This window comes from Anthonomus grandis, chromosome 17 (assembly GCF_022605725.1).
Source record: "Anthonomus grandis grandis chromosome 17, icAntGran1.3, whole genome shotgun sequence".
Lineage (NCBI taxonomy): Eukaryota > Metazoa > Arthropoda > Insecta > Coleoptera > Curculionidae > Anthonomus > Anthonomus grandis.
In genome coordinates, this window is record NC_065562.1 from 12,573,088 (window position 1) to 12,594,131 (window position 21,044).

Consider the following 21,044-nt stretch of genomic DNA (forward strand, 5'->3'; position numbering starts at 1 on the left):
ATTATCGCTCAAGTAGAAGTTTAGAATCTCTTCAAGATCTTTATCCGTCAGTGGTTGCATACCACCTTAAAAAAAAAACGAAATAATAACAACAATAAAATTTAAAATTTTTGGGTAAAAAGTGAAAACTTGAACCAAATACAGTCCCGACGTCCAAAATACTGCACAAAATCAAAAGACGAACACTCTGTAGAGCGACGTTACATTTTCTGTACGTATATTTGTTGATTTACTAAATAGCAGTCAATTTATTTGATTTTAATCAGTATTTTATCAAAACAATCAAAAATAATGCAAATATTACCTAGTTTTTGATACGACGCCATGATTTACAACACCTGTTCCATCAAAACAAAACTGAAAAAAATCCAACGTTGCCAAATATTTTTAACTAAATATTTTTTAGCGTATGTATGCACGTCTAGTCCGCTGCACGGCGGGCTCCAAATCAGGTTAAGTCGTCGTGAGCCCGTACTAATATATTTTGAAAAATGTACAGCGGTCTGGACGTTTAGACTGAAGAGGATATATTAAGAAATAAATACATGAAGGCAATATTCGCCAATGCATATAACAAGAACCCAGTTTACTTGCCTTAAATAAATACGTTTACTCGAAAAAAATAATTAATACAAATATTGACAAATATTGCCCATTTGTAATTCTGACAGAAATACTTCACAAACCTTTACAAATATCTGCAATTGGTAGCTTTACATATGGTTTATAGTAAACTAAAAATTAGCAAAGCTTAGAAACTTGTAAATAGTAATTATCAATCTTGTAATAAAGCAAATATTTGCATATTTGCCAAGCAATTAAGAAACAAGGTTTACTTTTAACTCCAAACGTTAGCGAATAATTGAAATTGTATGCTTAATAGTTTATTTCAAATTGATCAATTGCAAATTTTAGAAGTTCGCAAACATTTGCAAGAAACCTGCTGCAGTTTTGTATATTTCGTTTAATATGAACTAATGGGATTTTATATATTTTTAATAAGTGAATGGTTTGATATTTGATTATTTTATTCTATAAAATATTGATATACGGAATTAAAAAACGTATAAAAAATTAATTACTTTTCTGTGTTATCAACAAAAAAAGTAATATTTTTACTATTTCCACTACAGAGACGTAAATAATTTCAGAAGAAGAGTAGTAGAATTTAATAAAATTTTTTGCATATAGTCCAAATAGCAATAAATAAGACAATATATACTCCGTAGCCATAACTCTTTAGCTCATATGATAGAGTAGGCATAATGCAAACAGTCACATGTTTTCGAAAACTAACAGAATATAGAAGCTTTAGTAGACAAAGGGAAAAATATCTTAAGTGAGTAATAGTTAAAGTGAGAAAATAGTCAGCAGTCAGGTGAGCCTTCAGTTTTAAACTAATTCCTTGATGGTTTAAAAGGTTGAATGCTTTTGACAAATCACAAAGCTGATAGCAAACAAAAGGATGTGTGAGGATATGTTGAATTTACAGCAAAGATCTTGGCCATGAAAATTATAAGGATTAAGAAGTTTATAAAAACTGAAGATTGTTAAGGAGTTAAGAACTAGAATATATTCATAGAAAATTAACTAGTTTAAAAATACAAAGAAAAAAAGCATACGTGATTCATATAAAAAGTCCATTGCTAATGTATGCAACATCTAATCTTGTCAAGCATTAATCCTAATATGCGATATTAAGCAAACGGCTTTCTTTCCTAACAAAAGAGCGGGTCGGCCATCACGAACGTCGACTAAAAGCGATAAACCGTCAAAAAAAGCCTTTTTCCTTACACGGGCTGCAATTTTTATTTTTTTACTTGCAACGCGAACCCGATTTTAATCAGTTTAGTAACCGAAAAGAGCTCTAGGTCAGGCGAGACCTTATAAATGTGCGAATAGTTACGAAATCACTGCACAAAATGCATTTGCATATTATTTCAAATATAGCGACCGGCTATAACTTTATCACGACACGCATTTGGTTGTTGTTGTTGTTTTTATTTTAAGTGAGGTTAGTTAATGGTTTTAGTATTCTTTTATCATGTGATGTAATTGCTTTCTTATTGGCGGATTTAAAATTACTGGAAAAATACAACAACATATATTTTGTGACAATTGCAAACTTATATTATTAAAACCACCATTTTTTTTCGTGTAAAATCACTGATGTGATAAAAAATATTCCTTAACCTTTAAAAATAACCTTTTTTAGAAATAAATAAAAATTCGTTTACTGCTGCCAAGTAGCCAATTTTTGAGATATATAATTCGATAAAAAATTACTAGCAGTATGATTAATATTTGTTTATTTAAAATCACTGTTGGGATAAATATTTCAACAAAAAATATTTTTACACGCATATAGCAACATATAATTCTTGAAAAACATTGCCAAGATAAGAAAATTGTTAATTTTTAGGACTATATAGAAACCTTTTTTTTAAATTTCTTGTTTAGATGATATATTTATCACAGATGACTATTTATGCAAATGGAGGTAACTGTATTATTTTTGTAGTATCAAAAAGAAAAATCTTTTAAAAAAAATATGATTACTCTGATAAATATTTTAGTTTCGGACCTACAAGAAAATGCCATAATTTTTAACTGATGTTAAGTAAACTAATATTTAAGTCACTTCCGAAATCAACATTTTGAGTATTTTTAAGTCAATAAAGGAATAAAAGTATTTTTTTATTGTTTCAGGTTGATAAATCAATAATTAACCTCTACTTATAAAAAATCACTGTTGTGATAAATAATTTATATTATTGTCATAATAAATATTTTTTATATCGATATTAAAATACAGATTTATTTTCTTGATCTATAATATTTTCAATATTACTGCCAAGAAAAAAAAAATTCTAAGCTGACAAACTATTTTTAGTTTATTTGATATGACATAATTTTTAAAAATCACTGTTTAATCTGTTATGGAAATATAATATTTTTTTTCCTATTGTTGTAATAAATATTTTATTCTTTAAACTTATAAAAGAATGCCCAAATTTCAAATTGGTTTTGAGTTGATTAAGAAACAAATAAATGTATCTTAGCGTTTCAGGTTGATTAATTAATTAATTGATTAATAAAAAACTAAATAAAAATCACTGTTGTGATAAATGTTTTATTTAATTGTTGCAACAAAAACTATTTTTGCACCGATATAGAAACACAGAATTCTTGAAAGTCACTGCTAAAGCAAGAAAAATTTTAATTGTATCAGCTGATAAGGAAACATGTAATTATTAATTTATTTCATATGACATATTTATTAAAAATCATCATTTTACTTCTTATTGAGTATTTCTAACTCGATAAAAAATGTATGCCAATATAATTACTATTTATTTTAATATAATCACTGTTGTGATAAAGATTTTATTTTATTGTTGCAATAAATATTATTTTTACACCGTTATGGAAACATCGATTTTCAGATCAATAATTTTATTCATAATACTACCAAGAAAAGAAAAAAGTTTTTTTAAAAGTTAATTAATAAGCTGACAAGGGAACTTTTAATTTTTTTTTAAAGATCAAAATTTAATATTGCGCCTTCCAGTTTTAGAGATTAATAAGGCACATAATTACTCTCTTTATATTTTCATCAATACCAACTGCAATAAAAATAACTAATAATCTATAAAGAAAGTAAAATATTAGGCATTATTTACAAATTTATAGTAAATTTAACAGGATCTAGATAATTTTTTAATATAAACAAAGATTCAATATCTACATCGTAGTCGAATGAAAGGTTCAAATAAATAATCAAAAATACACATAAAAATATATTTGATGCAATAAAAAATTCTTCCACTAACGTTATATAGTAAAACACACTGTTAATGTAGAAGTTGTAAATATCAACTCTGAAACAGAATAAAATATCCAATCTCAAGTATAAGAAGAACTATGAATAAGATGAAGAAATAAGGCAGCGAATAAAATAATAATAAATATTATTAATATTGTAATAATTAATAGGGTATTTTACCATTAATTATTAAGTTCCAACAAGAAACGGGAATTGAACTTTTCTATTCTTATTCTTAATAATCAATTAATTTCTAATTTACTGTCTGGATCTTATTGGAAATTTGTCTTTTTCTGGAATAATTTACCCAGCGAAGTTGAGATATTTATAGTAGGTTTATACGAAGGCTTAATCCGTTTTCACTATTGATGTTTAACAACTGTTTTAATATTACCAATATTGGAAAATTTCATCTCTCTCTGTTTAACCACATCTGAATATATATTTTTTTCTAGTGACAAGGAGACAAACCCTTAAATAAATATCATTACTCTGATAAATATTTCATTTCTACACCTATGAGAGACTACCATAATTTTTAATTGGTTTTAAGTTGTATTACTCTTCAAATTTATTTTTGTATAATTCTGTTTATTGCCATATTATTAATTACTTGTTATATCTTTTGCTACTTATTATTGGAATGTATATATATGTCTGTACTTTTATTTTATTTTATTCCTGTGAATTAGCCCTGACGTTAAAATAAATAAATAAAATCACTGCTCGTGATGAATATTTAATGCTACTGTTAAAATACATATTATTTATATATCGGTATGTAAATATACAAGCTTTTCCTTAGTCAGTAATTCAATTCAAAGTCACTGCCAAGGAAAGAAATATGTTAATTTTTAAGCTAATACGAAAACGAATTATTTTACATTTATATGATGACATCAATCATTAAAAATCACTGTTCAACGTTATATGAGTGATAAAATAACAAGTAATAAAAATCTTAAAAAATATAATTACTGTGATAAATTTTATTTTAAAACTCATAAAAAAACCCTATTTTTTAATTGGTTTCGAGTTGACAAACCCTTAATATCACTACGAGAAGAAATTTTAAGTATTTCTACGTTAAAAAGGAAATAAAACATATTTTTTGTGCCATTTCAGTCTTTTCTTCTCTTGTGATTAGTATTATATCGTCACCAATAATTAAGCAATTCTTTAAAATCGTTGCTATGATTTCCTTTTCAGGTGTTCACCTAAATAAAAGCAAATCGTTTTTAATATGACATATACTAGAAAACTAATTTAATAAAAAATTTTGAGCATGCATATATATTTAAATAAAAAATAGGTCACACGTGTTTCGCCCCTAAAAGCATCATCAGACCTGGCCAATAGCATCTGAAAATCACATTTTTAACAGACATCCATACTAAGGATAGTATCCATAATCTGTCCCTAAGGCGCACATTTCAAGGTTGTTTTTTAAGTATGTGGTTCTCAGAATCTTTTGATTAAGTCTGATGATGCCTTTAGGGGCAAAACACGCGTAACCTTTATTAATTTAGCAAATTATTTGATCAAAGATTGTTAAAAAGACCATCGAAAAGGTAGAGGATAGTTGAAATAAGTAGAAGAAAATAAAGAAGCGTTATTAGCGTTTGAAACGATATTAATCGGACAGATGGTTAAAACCTAAGATTGCTTACTATTCTAGATATAAAAAAGAAGTATTTAAATGCTGCCTCCTACAGAATATATGTAGATTTATTAAAATAATTAAAAATTATCTTATGCAACTAGTCCTCTTTATTTCTTAAGACTACTAAAATATCTAATTTAGTTTTAATCATCTTTTATAAACACTGCAAGCTCCTTCTCTTTGTGATGCTTTAAATTGCCGTTTCTTGGTATTATTTATAGCAGGTCTCACATATTTACCAAAAATCACTGTTGCAATAAATATTGTACAAGAAAAAGTACTTTTTTTCTAGTTTTTGGTTAATAAATCTTTAAAATTACTTATTTTTAGGCGGCACGTTTATAAAATATCCCTCTTGCACAGATAAATATTTTATTATTTTTATGCATATTTAGGAGTAAAACATGATTTTCTGGTTCCTATCTGATAATTCTTTAAAATTACTACTCTAATTTTCTGTTGAATTTTGAAGCTGTTAAAAAAAAAACATTTTTTTTTTATTTCTTCGAGGTAACGAAGGAAATTATGGTATTTGGTCTTCGTAATACTCTTGTTTGACTAACTTTTTTTTGAGTATTACTCAAATCGTAAAACCCTGACCATGTGATCATAATCGTCCGTTTAAGTTGGTAAATTCATATATACCGACTAAATCTACCATTGCTAGTTTTCTATCGATTAACTAATAAGAAATTCAATACCATCGGGCCATAATTTCAAATGCTACAATCAAATAGTATCTGCCATAAAAGTGCCGCTAGTTTGTCGATCTAGATTCAAAGCGGCTACTAACATCGTTTAAACACCACTCTCTTGCTCTTGAATTGCCATTTCGTGGGCAGACTATCTGCATTGACGATCACCGGGTAGGTTTAACTCTTAGTATTAAAATCCTTGACTGCGTTATTTATTAATAGTTACAATTATTTAAGAAAAAAACGGACGGTCTTGAAAACTACAACCGCAAATTTGCTTTTACTATTTCCTCAACTACGAAAAAAACCTTCAATAACGATTTTCTTTGTTTCGGAGGTAAAATAATTGAAAGAAAAAAAAACTGATCATTGCTTATTAATGTATCTGCGGAGCCTAATTGCGACAATAAACAACGTTCATTAGAATTTCAAATGATTAGAACCGCTGAAAATTATTTCTGTTTCTATTGTCTGCCATAGTGACTAACGATTTCAGAACGCGCGAAGGTCAGTCCCGCTGATTGGCGGTTGACGAATTCTAATGGCCGACTATATACGAACTATCCGGTTACCAAAGTGGGTACCACTTTGGTCACGGTGCCGAAATAGTTCTGCTTGTGCGTGGGTTTTTATTAATTTTTATTGGGCGAGATATTTCGGGTGTTAGATGATGAAGCGGCCATTATTTTTGTGGGTGGTACCCGGCATCTGGTTTTTTCTATTGGTTCTAATTTGTTTTGGTCAAGTGTTTTTTTTTTTAATTGAGCATTTAAAAGGGCGTGGTTAGGGTTTGCGAATTTTAATTGTTATTAGTATTTTTCTTACCTTTTGCTGTATTGCCAGTTATAGAAAATGCAAACGGTATCCACTCAAATTATGCATTTCGTAAGTTTTCCAAAATACAAAATAAAAAATATATACGGGATTTTAATATTAAATCTATGTGTGTTGAGCTTGGTGTATTAGCTATTTTAATTAAAGAATATTATAATTACGGTCTATTATAGCAAAAAATGATTAATTAGGTTAAAAATATAAAAAAAAACTTTTTTTTTAATTATTATTAAATATTTGTATGTTATGTCATGTCATCACCATTTAGGCTATAAATCTTTGTATTTGAGTGATCAGAGATTAATTAAAACCTTTAATTTCTAAACCTTTAATTAATATTCTAAGTTTAAGCAGGTCGATTAAATAATATCTTTTTTTAATTATAATAAAACTTGTTATATAATAAAAATTATTACCTATCCTCGTTCCATAAGTAAATTGCTTATTACATTCATTTAAGTTATTCATATAATAATTTTTTTTTTCAATTTTTTTATAATTAATATTTGTAATTTTCTTCAAGGTTTGTAATATTGTGTCACTCTCTGATTGCATCTTAGATTTGAATTTGATTAAAATACTAATTGTCTAACTACAAAGTCACCTGTGGACGTTCACTGATAAGTGGAAAACTTACATTATTAGGATGATTTTCCTTTATAAATAAAGCGCGAGTCGTATCCATTTAAGTTATGCATTTTTTTAAAAGTTAAGTCGATACCGAGTGTATAAATGTTTAATTTTTACATTTAATTAATTTTTATGATGACTTTAATCTTAAGTCTGGAGATCAGTTTAGTTATAATATTTCTTGATATTTTTTTAATTATAATATTTCTGATATAGAGGAGCAAAAGAAAGAAAAAAAATTAAATAACTAGCGACAAAATTAATTATTGACATATTTAATTACATAAAACTTTTTATTTAAAATGATGAAGGTGGAATCTTAATTGACAAAATTTAAATATTTCCAGCAAGAAGATATATATTTACATTTTCTTTATTTGCTATTAAATCGAATTTTAATATTGCAATGAAATTAACATTTTTTCTAAGAAAAAAAAATAATAAAGAATATATTTTAATAGCCTTAAATTATCTCCATTTTAATTTAATTGGTAAACCGATTTGATGGTAAAACAGAAAAATTATAATTTTAAGAGATTGCATAATATGACATCTATGTTTGTGATCAGCTACGAGTGCAAAGAGAAAGTAGGCGCTGTTGTTATTTTGCAAACAAATATTAACTGTTTCTGTTTATGTTTCTAATTGGTTCTAACTAGGTTTTTACATTATTTATATTCAATGCATTTAAGAATAGATAATTGAATATTTTGTAAATAAAAACCTGTAAATCAGCATTAATTAAAATAAGTACGTAAAAACAAGCAATTATGACTAAAAGTTTCCATTGTAAGATTCATTCAGAGAGTAAAAATTTCCAAATGAGGCAAATATAAGTGACTTTTTTAGGGTTTATTAAAAATATATTTTTTTTAGATTTTTTGTAATATATCGAGAAGAAAAAATATTTTGAATTTTTTTCTAAATTATTAAATATTCAGTAAAAAAAACTTATAAGAAAGAACTACTTTTTTATTTTTTGATTAAACATTTCAATAAATAAATATTTATTTAATATATATTGCGACTTAAAATATACATATGTATATATTGTGCATTTCATTTAGGATGTTTTATCTGTTGCATCCCCTGTACGATCACTAATAAAAACTTAAAATCACATATATAAAATATCGAAAAAAATATATTTATTTATTTGCACTATTTAAAAAAAATGAATAAGAATATTTTGTTAATATTAAAAATATATTTTTTTTTAGATTTTTTGCAATATATTGAAAAGAAAAAAATACTTTTTTATTTTTTAATTAAACATTTCAATTAATTTAATTTCAATAAATGAATATTTATTTATTATATATTGTGACTTAAAATATATGTTTATATTGTGCAGTTCATTTAGGATTTTTTATCTGTTGTATCCCCTGTATAATCAATATTAAAAATGGAATCATATATATAAAATAAATATATATATATATATATATATATATATATATATATTTATTTATTTGCACTAATTAAAGAAAATTAATAAGAATATTTTGGATTTCTACTTAATTCCTAGATATTTTTTTAAAATATTTTTTTTTAACCAACTGCTTTGTTGCCTACCTCAACATATTTAATTTATTTTATAGTTCAATATACATTTTAGATAAATGAAAAATACAAAATAATAACAAAAAAAATTATTTTAAAGATAATTCAAATATAAGCGTATTCAATATATAAGTACAAGAATTCTATTTCTAATTTCGAAACATATTGAAGGAATTGTCTGAACAAGAACTATCAATATTTACGGGTGATTTTAAATATTGGAAAGGGACGCTTAAAAGATATCATAGGACCATATGAGCTTGAAGAGAGGAATCGTAGAGGAGATTTGGTTTATTTACAGAAAAGCAAGAATTTATAATAACAAATACATGGATCAAACTCCCTGCTCGGAGGTTATATACCTTTCCAGGTATACCTACCCAGGAATATAACCTCCGAGCCACAAGATGGATTACGTAATTAGAAACCAGGTCGACTTCTTACTTGTGAACAAAAAATATAAAAATCGCTGTAAGTCAGTAAAAGCGTATGCAGGAGCTGAACATATCCACAGATCATAATCTGTCTTATCGGTGTGTTCAAGATAAATATGAAGAGACTAAAAAAGAGTAATGTACATAGGCATGATCTGTGGAAACTAAAAGAACCGTCAATAAAAAAAAATGTTTGAATTTTCCATTGTTTATAATAATTCACATGATCTCTACATTGTTTGTCTATATAGAACACCCGACTCTGATATACAAAGTCTTAGCCAGAAACTACTAAGCTTGCTAGAATCCATGCCCTTAAAAAGCAAACTAATTTTATGAGGCGACCTTAATATTGACTATTCCAGTGTGTATGCTGCCCAAGAATCAATCACTCCAGTCTATATTCGAGTCAATGGGCTTGATAATGCACATAGATTCACCCACCAGAAATAACTAAAAATAGCTCCACCACCATCGATTACGTAGTATCATCCTTTGCTCCAGAACTCTTAAATTGTACTATTTTTAGTTCGGGCTTTTCAGATCATGAAGCTATGTTAACCAGCTTCTCTTTGGATTCAATTAACAATAGCACTTTGCGTAAATTAGGCCGTGTTTATAACAAAAATAATTTTCTAAATTTTAAGAATCATTGTCTAACGGAAAACTGGAACTTTGTTTCAAATGATGTCGATAATGAGTTCTCCAGATTCTTAAATTCGCTATCAGATATTGCAAATATATCTTTTCCTCTAAGGCCAATTAAAACTAAAAAACAAAAGCCCTGGTCCTCCAAAGCTCTTCGTGTATCGGCAAAAAACATGCGCTCACTTTCCCAGCTAAAAAAGTTCTCAGAATCTATTGCTTTTCATTATTACGTCAAGCAGTATAGGAAAACGTATCTTAAAACAATTAAAGCTGCAAAGGAAATCTATTACAGTGGAAGGCTGGCAAAATCTGGCAATGTAGCTAAAGAAACATGGTCTATTATTAACGAACTAAGAAATAAGTCTACTTTAACTAGCACTATCTCTACATCACCCGAGGACCTAAACAATTACTTTGTAAACGTGGCACAAAATCTAATGGCCACCATAACACCTTCTGATGATCTTGTATCATATCTCTCTAATGAAAATTTGCACAATTTCTTTTTTACGCCAGTATCATTTACAGAACTTCAAAGTATAATTAACGAAATAAAAAACAAATCATCAGCTGGTACAGATGGGGTTACTCTTAAAATGTTTTCAAATATGCCTGATTGTAATCCATTTAGTAGACCTAATCAACATGTCATTTCAAAATGGGGTCTTTCCAAACTGCCTTAAAACTGCAATAATCATTCCATTACATAAAGGAGGAGATCAAGCCTCAAACTATCGTCCAATTGCACTTCTTCCAACCCTCTCAAAGATCATAGAACGCCTGGCTAAAAAAAGGTTTTTGTCATTTTTGTTTAAATATAATATCTTAACCCCCTATCAGTTTGGATTTGTGAGCAAAAAATGCACCAACGATGATGTTCTCCCTATTTAACAGCGTTTATTCAAATATCAATAAAATAAACAAAAAAGACTTTTCAAAGGCTTTCGATTGCGTAAACCACATTATTTTAATTAACAAATTGGAGCACTATGGATTCAGAGGTATATCCCTTCAATGGTTTAAGTCATATTTGTGTGTTCCGTTTTGGGTCATATGCTCTTTCTGCTGTTTATAAATGACCTGGCCAGCCTGAACATAAGCGGAAAAATCTGTCTTTTTGCTGATGATACTAGCTTCACTTGGAGCAATCCGAATGCAATGGCACTACATACAACACTTTCCAATGACTTGGTCTTCATTAAATCGTGATACGATTCCAATCTTTTATGCCTAAATCTCTCAAAAACTAAAGTCTAATCATATAAAACGACCATTCCTCTATTTATTCTTAACAATACCAGTTTGGAAGTTGTTGAGTCTGTCAAGTTCTTGGGTCTTGTTGTGGACGGCTCTTTGAAATGGGATTTGCACATAGATACGTTATCTAAAAAACTAAGCTCGGCATGTTTTGCCATAAGATCAATCTCAAGAGAATTAGGCTTTTTCACGGCCAAAACAGTTTATTATGCTCCTTTTGAGCCACATCTTCGTTACGCTTTTCCATTCTAGGGTACATGCTGCAAGACCCAATTTGAGCGTATATTTAAACTTCAAAAGAGAGCGCTTCGCTACTTATTAGGACTTGATAGTAGAGCTCACTGCCAAGTAAATTTTATAAAATATAAGATTCTTACTCTTCCCTCGTTATTTATATTTGAATCTATTTGCCTTATCCGCAAACATGTGTCGCAGATTCCAGAAAGACCATCCCACGGCTATTCACTAAGGAACGTTGATCATAATCTTCATCTGCCAATTCCACGGTCGGAATTAGTAAAGAACTCTATACTTTATGCAGCAATAAAAATGCACAACCATCTCCCTTCCATAATAAAATCGATGACTACTTTTAGTTGTTTTCGCAATGCCCTAAAATCTTTACTACTGCAAAAAGCCCTATATACAGTAGAAGACTTTTTTAATATTTCCTTTTAAAGCACACACACTGGCGCTATTAGCTACCTATTATTTGCAAAATGTTTGCCTGCTTTTTATTGTATGTTTTTTTTTGAGACTAAGGTTTTTGACAATTTTATACATATAATTGTGTGTATATTTGTATATAAAAATTATTTTATTTATGTATTTCGACCAAATTGTACAATTTGATAATTTGTACAGTATTTTTGTTTTGTTATGTACCTATTTACTTTGTGTGTATTTTGTCTGAATATTTTTTTTTATGTTTATTTGTTTATATTTGTATGTTTTTTTCCTTTAGCTTTGACGATAAAATGTAAAATTTCTGACAATAAAGCATTTTGATTTTGATTTTTTTTGATAAATCAACAAATAAGAACCAACCTAAATCCTTGTCAGACCCGAGCTATAAAGACCAATGAAGTAAACTCAGTACAATAATTAAGAACATCAAAGACGACTTCTTACGGCCTTATAAAATTAAACCTTGGCTGACCGACAAGATTCTGCAGTTGATGAAACAACATAGAAAAAAGAAAAAAAATGATAGCGCATACAACAGCATAAACAAAACCATTTAAAAAGTACGTCAAGTCAAGGAGAGAGACAATAAATGTACTGAAATAAAAACACTGCAGACAAGGCACGATACTTTCAACTTACACTGAAAGATTGAAGAGTTAACTCGGACGTCTAAACTTAAGCAAGTAACCATCATAAGAATTAACGATTGAAAACCTATACCATGACATTATTTATGACACAAGACTTGAATCTCCCAAAGTAGACAATGATACGGGTCCCGATATCCTCACTGACGAGGTCAGACCCAGTGGAGGAAGAAAAGTCTTCAGGATACAATTATATAAATATAGAGTCCTTAAAACTTTTTGATGAAGACAGCATGAGGTGGTTAACAAATACATCTAATAAGATATAGAGTTTTGATAATATTCTGCACTAGTGGCTCACATCGAAGTTCATCACCTTACCTAAAATGAGAGCAGGTAAAAAGTATGAAAACTTTAGACGAATAAGTCTGATGAGCCATCTACTGAGACTACTTCTATATACACCGAAGAATCTGTAGGATCTGTGAATAGCAAACAGCATCTACACAGTTTCAGTTCAGAGTTGAAGTAGGAAGAAGGGGAGGCCATATATAGCATCCAAGTTTTTTTTAGCAATGCAGGGACATAAACTGTCACGTGCTTGCATAATTTGTGACTACCAGGAGGCTTTTAATAGAGTAAAACGGTAGAAAACCTGAAAAATTTATGCTTGGATAGTGGGACATTAAAATAATGGTCAACCTATACTGAAATAAATCAGCTTTTATCAGAATCCGAAATGAGACATCAAAAGAAAGGAGGATTCTGAGGGGCAGGTATGCATTTTCTCCTCCTTATTTTTCAATATTTATTCAGAATTCACCAATAGAACGTGTGAGCAGTATTACTTATCTCGAAACTCTGGTAAACGAGCATTGGGATCATTCTCAGAAAATGCGAAGCAGAATGAAGATATTGGAAGCATTTGAGTTATGTTGATATTATAAAATAATAAAAATAACATGAACAGACCATATAACAAATATCGCGATTCTGAGCAAAATGGGTAAGGAAAAAGAGCAAAATGGACGAAATGGCGGGAATGATTAAACAAATTTTTTACTACCATAGAAAATAGGGTTAGAAAAGCTAAATTTCGAGACGTAAATATTTAGAAGCTATTTCAACTTTCTAGGAAAAGATACTCTTTTCATAAGTAAAAAAAAATTACACGTTTTTGCGGAAACTTAAGACTAAATTAGATCCTCGTCAGTTTCCTATTAGGTTCATAAACAATCAATTTCAGTTATCTGTTCTCTGGCGTCAACCGAAAGTGCGCTTAATTGATCGAAAATAGAAATAAACCACTTAGAGAACCCGCCGACCGAATCACCGAATTTGGCCAGGCGACACATTTCGCCATTTAATGTTCGCATTTGTGTCACACGCATACACAAAACGGTCGCCGATGAGGAAATTGATTTCCATAAAACGGCCAAAGTTCATAAAGCATATATGTATCTGTATCGTATCTAGAAAATCCTGCTGTAACCAATGTTATATGCCGATCTTGCGATTTATCTATATTGCCGCCACAGCATGTTATTGCTTTCCATGTTTTAAAAATGATAAGTGATAGAACTTTATGTCCAGTTAATATCGAGAAATATTACTAGAACAATGAGATTTTAGGTCATATTGTGGCCATAGTTTATGGTAAATCGTGAATGTACAAGCGTTGGTGGGTACGTTATCCATGAGAAGGAAAGTGTAAGTTAAAAAGAAAATATAAAAAATTACAATTTGAACGCTTAAACCTATTCATTCATTCCGCAAATAGATACCAATAAAATTAATTCAATATAGATCTACCCAGACAGGACAAGTTATAATGCGGGGCCTTGTTCCTTTTGTTTATAAAGTGTAACAAATGAACTAATTGTAACTTATATGCCTTAAAGTTGGTTTCACAATAGGCAGTTGCTTATTTATAGGAATCTATAGTCATTATAAAAATGATCATCGTATGGGTGGGCAGCTGTTTTACATAGAAATTACTGCCGTATGTATAAATGCATATAATCAAGAAATAAGGAGGAATAAGAATTTGTTGCATATGTTGATCGTTTTTCATTAAAACCTGTTTTAAAATTAATAGAAATGAAAGGTGACATTTAAAGTGATTTTTTTAAAATTTATATAAAAATTCCACGATACTGTAAATTTTGAGTTTAATTTTTTTCAAAGGATCGATAGTAAAGGCCTAAGAGGTTTTATTTATCGAGGTTATTTAGTAGTGTAAAAGTCCGGAAGGCGTCATATCATTACTACACTATTAAGTGCCGATTTTACTTTGCGGTATTAATAAGGTATACTCGATATTTCTCAAATCATAAACAATGAAAGTTTCGACAGTTATGCAGTTACAAAGTATTCAAATCTAGGTACATGATGCTCTTTAAATACTGTTAGAAGTAAAGTTTTTACGTGTGCCAATATGACAGAAATAAGCGAATCGACAATTTACAGACTTTTTAAAGAAAGAAAAGGTGAAAACTGTGTGAAGTTGCCTAATAGTGTAAAAAGACCCCTAATAGAAATCCATCAATTTGACAGCTGCCATTTTATCATGTTTCATGTAAAAAGTGTTTTATTTTACTAAATAAAAGAATGTGGGATAGTTTGGTTATATTTACGAAGGCAATTTCTAAAATATTACAATTAGTCATATTATTATTAAAATCTATATCTATTGTAAGTATATAAAAACAAATTTTATTTATTATTAAGTTTCATCGTACTTCTTAACTTTTTACAATTTTGTAAGTTGCTTTTTATTAATAAAGCAAAATATTTATTTGCGATATGTATTTGTTTACGGCATAAAAAGCTGGTCGAGGAAAACTGCAATAACTATCAAGAAACAAGATATTAAATAAACGCGGCAATTAAAGAGAAATTCTAAACAATATTAAGACAAATTCAAGAAGATAAAATATATTGCAGTCCATTTATTAACAAATAAATATGTGATATTATAAATTGCTGTATTAAAGTCTATAGTATTTCCCTAATCAGTGGAACATTCTATCGGAATTTGTTGTAACAAATAATGTATTACCTTGCATGCATGAAGGCTTTCGAAAAAATTTGGTACTTTAGTAGTATGCAGTGAATAAAAAACTCATCAGTATCTTAGTTTCTATGAAACTTTTCTAAGACCTTTGATACTATTAGTCATAGATTACTAGTAGCAAGTATTATGGCTTTTCACCATCTTTATGTCAACTTGTTCAATCTTATTTGAGCAACACAATTCAAACTAGTTATCTAAATGACAGAGATCTGTTTTCGGACACCTCCCTATTTTTAAACCTGATCTTTTAAAAGCTCTAAAGCTGCGACGACACTGGCGTTTTGGACTTGGTGTGTACGTGGCAAACCGCTGTGTCGATCGACAAATTTATTTGATCGACATGTCGATTTGTTTTCCATCGCTTGTCGGTAAACCTGAAAGAGCAGTCGATCGAATTTAGTGTGTGAGCGTGTTTTTCGACGTTTGACAAACTAAACCTGTAGTACTCAGTGACGTCGTACCCCTGGGTTTTCGTTAAAGAAATAGAATTCGAACAAGATAAAGTCAAAGAGCCTTTATTAAGGCATTCAAACTAAAAGAAATTTATGGGATTCTGAAACTAAAGACTATAAGAACACAAACTTGAGCCACGATGCCCTTATGAAAATTGCTTAAGAATTTAAGGTCGAGAAGCAAGCGGTAGAGTTAAAATGTAGAAATCTGCAGACTCAGTTTTCAAGAGAATTAAAAATATAAAGAACACCAAAAAATCTGGCTCTCGTACAAAGAGAATGGTTTGCTTTTGAAAGTATGAAGTTTTTACAAGGCAAAAGTAAGCCCAGAGAGATGTTGGATTCAGAGGTACATATCATATTTTGAGAACTAGCTATGTTTTTAGGTTTTGAAACGAATCTTTGCACACAAGCGAGACATATTGGTGAACTGAGCCCATCTCCGAAAAAAAATTATAAATTCACCATTACAGCTGTATTTAGGGCTTAATATGTTGACATCATATTTTTTTGAATCGCCTATCAAATTACTGGCGTTGTATCTAATTTTACTTTGAAGACTTGGTCGAACCCAAGATTTTCTTTCACGTGCAATTTTTTTTTAGTCGCAATATTAATATATGCGACACAAGCAATTATAACGTCATCTTCGTCAGACATGTTGATATCGACTGATCGAAAAACATTTCTGTCAAATTTGGTGTAGACAAGTGCAGTTTTGTTCTTTATCGATCGACAGTGTCGACTCGGTGAAGAAGCAGCTTAAGATTTTGTGAAATACAAGTATTTCAAAGGTAATCGTGTAAGGGTAAGGTGCAAGGGTAAAGGTAAATCGTGTATTATAATATTGATTTAAAATCTATTAGTGATCTATCCGAGACGCATAATTTATTTCTTAACTCTTCGGAAACTAGTGGTATGAATTTTGGACACGTAAGCAAGGTGAATTGGTTTAAAAATTATTTCTTGAGAAGCATTTCAGATTTTGGCATAAAATTCGGTATAGGAAGGTTTTCGAGTATGAGAAAAACGAATACGTCAGCTTTTAGAGCTAAACGTCTAGAGGGCGCCATTTACATTTCTATTTCGGTAAATAATTTATGATAAATTTTGTGTTACCCTGTATACAACAACTGACCAAAAAAACTTATTTTCTCGTATTTCTGCAACACAAAAGGTGTACTTAGAAGTGTTTAAAGTTAATAGCACATATTTCGTATAGTAGTATATAGTAATAGGTTTATTTTGAATCAAACTCTTAAACGAGATCTATGTGAGAGCTTAGTTTTAAGTAATTATATCTGTTATGCGATTTTTTAAGGTGTTTTATTAAGGTTTTTGCTTGGATAGTCAAACTGAAGCAAAAATTCAAAAATTTTTGTGTGCGTTTTGTAATTGGAAAGAGAACACTTGACAATGAATTGCCCTTACAGCATTAAGTAAATTGGCTTAAAATGGAGAACCTTTTTCTGATAAGAGACTTTTTCTTCTACGGTGTTTAAAGTACTCACTTTACATATTTCTCAGGGTATATAAAGATTCACGTTTTACGCACTAGTGCCTAACAAACCCCTTTAGATAAATTTCCCATTTATATAAAAAGAATGATTTTACACACTTGTTAAATAAATACATATTATTTAAATACATTTTTAAGGAAAATTTTAAATAACTTATACTTATTAATCTTCATTACCAGTTTGAGAGTAGCTAATTTTTCGTAATATTATACTGACTAATAACTGACTGTACTCCTTTATCGAAGAGCTCTATTTGAACGCAGTTTTTCTTATAATGCAGTATAGTTTTATAACAAAGTTCCCTCTAAACCCTTGAACCCAAATTCAACAAAATTTAAAACAAAATTATTACGTAGTAGTACGTTAAGAATATAAGTTTTATTAATTATTGTTTTCTTTAATATAAAATTAAATTATGAAATAAGTTGTGTATTTATTAGTTTTGGTAAAACATACGTTTTAATAATTATAAGATACACATAAGATAAAAATATTGTTTTTTTCCTATTGTATTTTGTAGCTTATTTTTTCCATAACATTTTGTTTTTTTTTTTTGGTTTTTAATTGTTTACTACAATATTTTTACACTTATTATAATTATTTATAATAAATTTTCAAGCTCTATTACTTGGTTTAGTAAAGTCGCTATCTAAAAGCTAGACTGCGGCAAACATAGGGGTGATAAGCTTAAACAAATAAAAGTAATTTCTTAATAAATTGCTAATTGCTTACTAGACTTACCAGGTCCCCGTGGTGCACGTCGTGTTCACTATCCAGTTTGGCGTCTCCGCAGTCTGCGCAGAAAACGCAGTGTCTGCTCTGCGCAGGCGACCAATCCAAGTGCGCGTCCGCCGCTGCTGCGTCGTCGCCGTTCTGAAGGTGACGGCCGGCGTCGCCGCCGTCGGCACCCGGTGGCACTCTGTGCTCCTCCTCTGCGGCGCAGGTGCCGTTCGCGTGGAGGTGATTGCGGTTGACCTTGAATCGTTCTGACGACACTTCTGGCTCCTGCTCGTCCGCGTCTTCGCCCTGTCGGTCTCCCTGTTTTATTGTGGGGTATTTTCCAAGACTGAAAAGGAATATTATAGATTTTGTGAGATGACATGACTAGACAATCGTAGACAAAGCCCTAAGTTAAAGAAAGAACTACAATAATGATTCACCTATGTTTGGCTTGTGAGTGATTTTTTATTGAAATTTAATTACATAATTACATAAGAAAGTGGCATACATATCCTCGGTCTACAAAAAAGGCAATAAAGCTGACTCTCATAATTACAGGGGAATATCAGTTACAAGTACAATTAGCAGAATGTACGAAAGGATATTGAGAGATCGAGTAAAAGCAAAATTTACAGAAGAAGAAGAACAATGTGGAGGCGGAAGATCATATTCAGACAACGGATTCTGTATAAATCAGATAATAGAGCAGAGGTCAGCAGTTAACTTAGATCTCTCAAAAGCCTATGATAATATGCCCACTAACAAGCTATAAGTATTGCAAAGTACATCTGTTAATCAAAATCTAATAAATGCTATCAAATTCCTTTATAAAAACTCCAACTCGATAATAAAAATCGGAAATATACTATCTAAAGACTTCTGTGTGATGAAGAGGCTCTCTCAGAAATGCTGTGTATCGCCAATATTTTTTAAAATTTATATTAATGAGGCCTTATTAAAATAAAAACAAAAATATTCGGGAATAAAAATATCTCTGACTGATAGATCAGTTTCTAGTCTGCACTGGTAAGGAATAAAGAAGACCTAGAACATGGAAACTTGGACAGATATGAAAATGCATTCAATCATTGGACAGAAAGAACAAAAAAATTAAGATACTTTAAATCAACTTCCTGGGAGGATATCTTTATTTCTTCCAGGCACTTAAGTGCAGTTAATCATCGGACAAAGATAAAAATGCTTTTCATTACCTAACAGAGAGAGAAAGAGACTCTAAATCAACTGCTTGGGAGATGAACTGTATCTCTTCCGGGCACTTAAATGCATTTAATCATTGGACAGAGAGAAAGAAAGAAAAAAGGAGTAAGATACTATACTATACTATAAGTCATTTGCCAGGTAGAATATCTTTATTTCTTCCAGGCAGTTCAATGCATCTAATCCTTGGATAAAGAGAGAAAAAAGAGTAAGACAATTTAAATCGAATGCCTGGGAGAATATTTTTATTTCTGAAAAATGTTCTTGAACAAAGATGAAAATGCATTTGATTACCCAACAGAGAAAAAGAGAGAGACTTTAAGTAAACTGCTTAGGAAATAAACTGTACTTTTTCCAGGCAATTGAATGTATGCAACCATTGGAAAGAGATAGAGAAAAAAATATTAACACACTTTAAATTAATTACCTGGGAAAATGTCTTTATTTCTTCCAGGCAGTTAGGTGCACTTAATCGTTAAACAAAGATAAAAATGCATTTGATAAAAAAGAGAGAAAGGGACGTCAATTCAACTGTTTGGGAAAAAAGTTGTATTGTATGGCAGTTAAATGCATTCAATCATTGAGAAAGAAAGAGAAAAAAAAAGAGTAAGACACTTTAAATCAACTGCCCGGGAGAATATCTTTATTTCCTTCAGGTACTTAAGCGCACTCAATCGTTTGACAGAGATGAAAATGCTCTTAATTACCTTACAGACAGAGAAAGAGACCCAAATCAACTGCTTGGAGATAAATTGTATCTCTTCCATGCACTTAAATGCATTTAATCATTGGATAGAGAGAAAGAGATAGAAAAAAATAAGTAAACATTTGCCTGGGAGAATATCTTCATTTCTTCCAGGCACTTAAGCGTACTCAATTGTTGGAAAGAGATAAAAATGCTTTTGATTACCTAACAAAAAGAGAAAGAGACTCAACTGCTTGGGGATAAATTGTATCTCTTCCAGGCATTTGAATACATTTAGTCATTGGACAAAGAGAAAGAGAGAAAAAAGAGTAAGATATTTTAAATCATTTGCCTGGGAAAATATCTTTATTTCTCCCAGGCAGTCGAATGTAATCAATCATTGGAAAGAGAGAGAAAAAAAAGAGTAACATACTTTACATTTACTGCTTGGGAGAATATCTTAGAATAAATTTTTCCTTCTAAATCAAGTTGTAATGTGACCTGTGTAGGTCTAGGCCTGATGATGCTCCGATAGGAGCGAAACACATG

General features: G+C 29.9%; 1 protein-coding gene across 1 annotated transcript in view; it reads right to left on the reverse strand.

The window, feature by feature from the left end:
* The window catches only part of LOC126746590 (mushroom body large-type Kenyon cell-specific protein 1), a 166,907-nt gene that overhangs the window by 49,701 nt on the left and 96,162 nt on the right, over nt 1-21,044 (reverse strand). Inside the window, exon 3 of the mRNA XM_050454899.1 lies at nt 18,614-18,938. Coding sequence (XP_050310856.1) covers nt 18,614-18,938 — 325 coding nt within the window. The remainder of the gene's footprint in view (nt 1-18,613; nt 18,939-21,044) is intronic.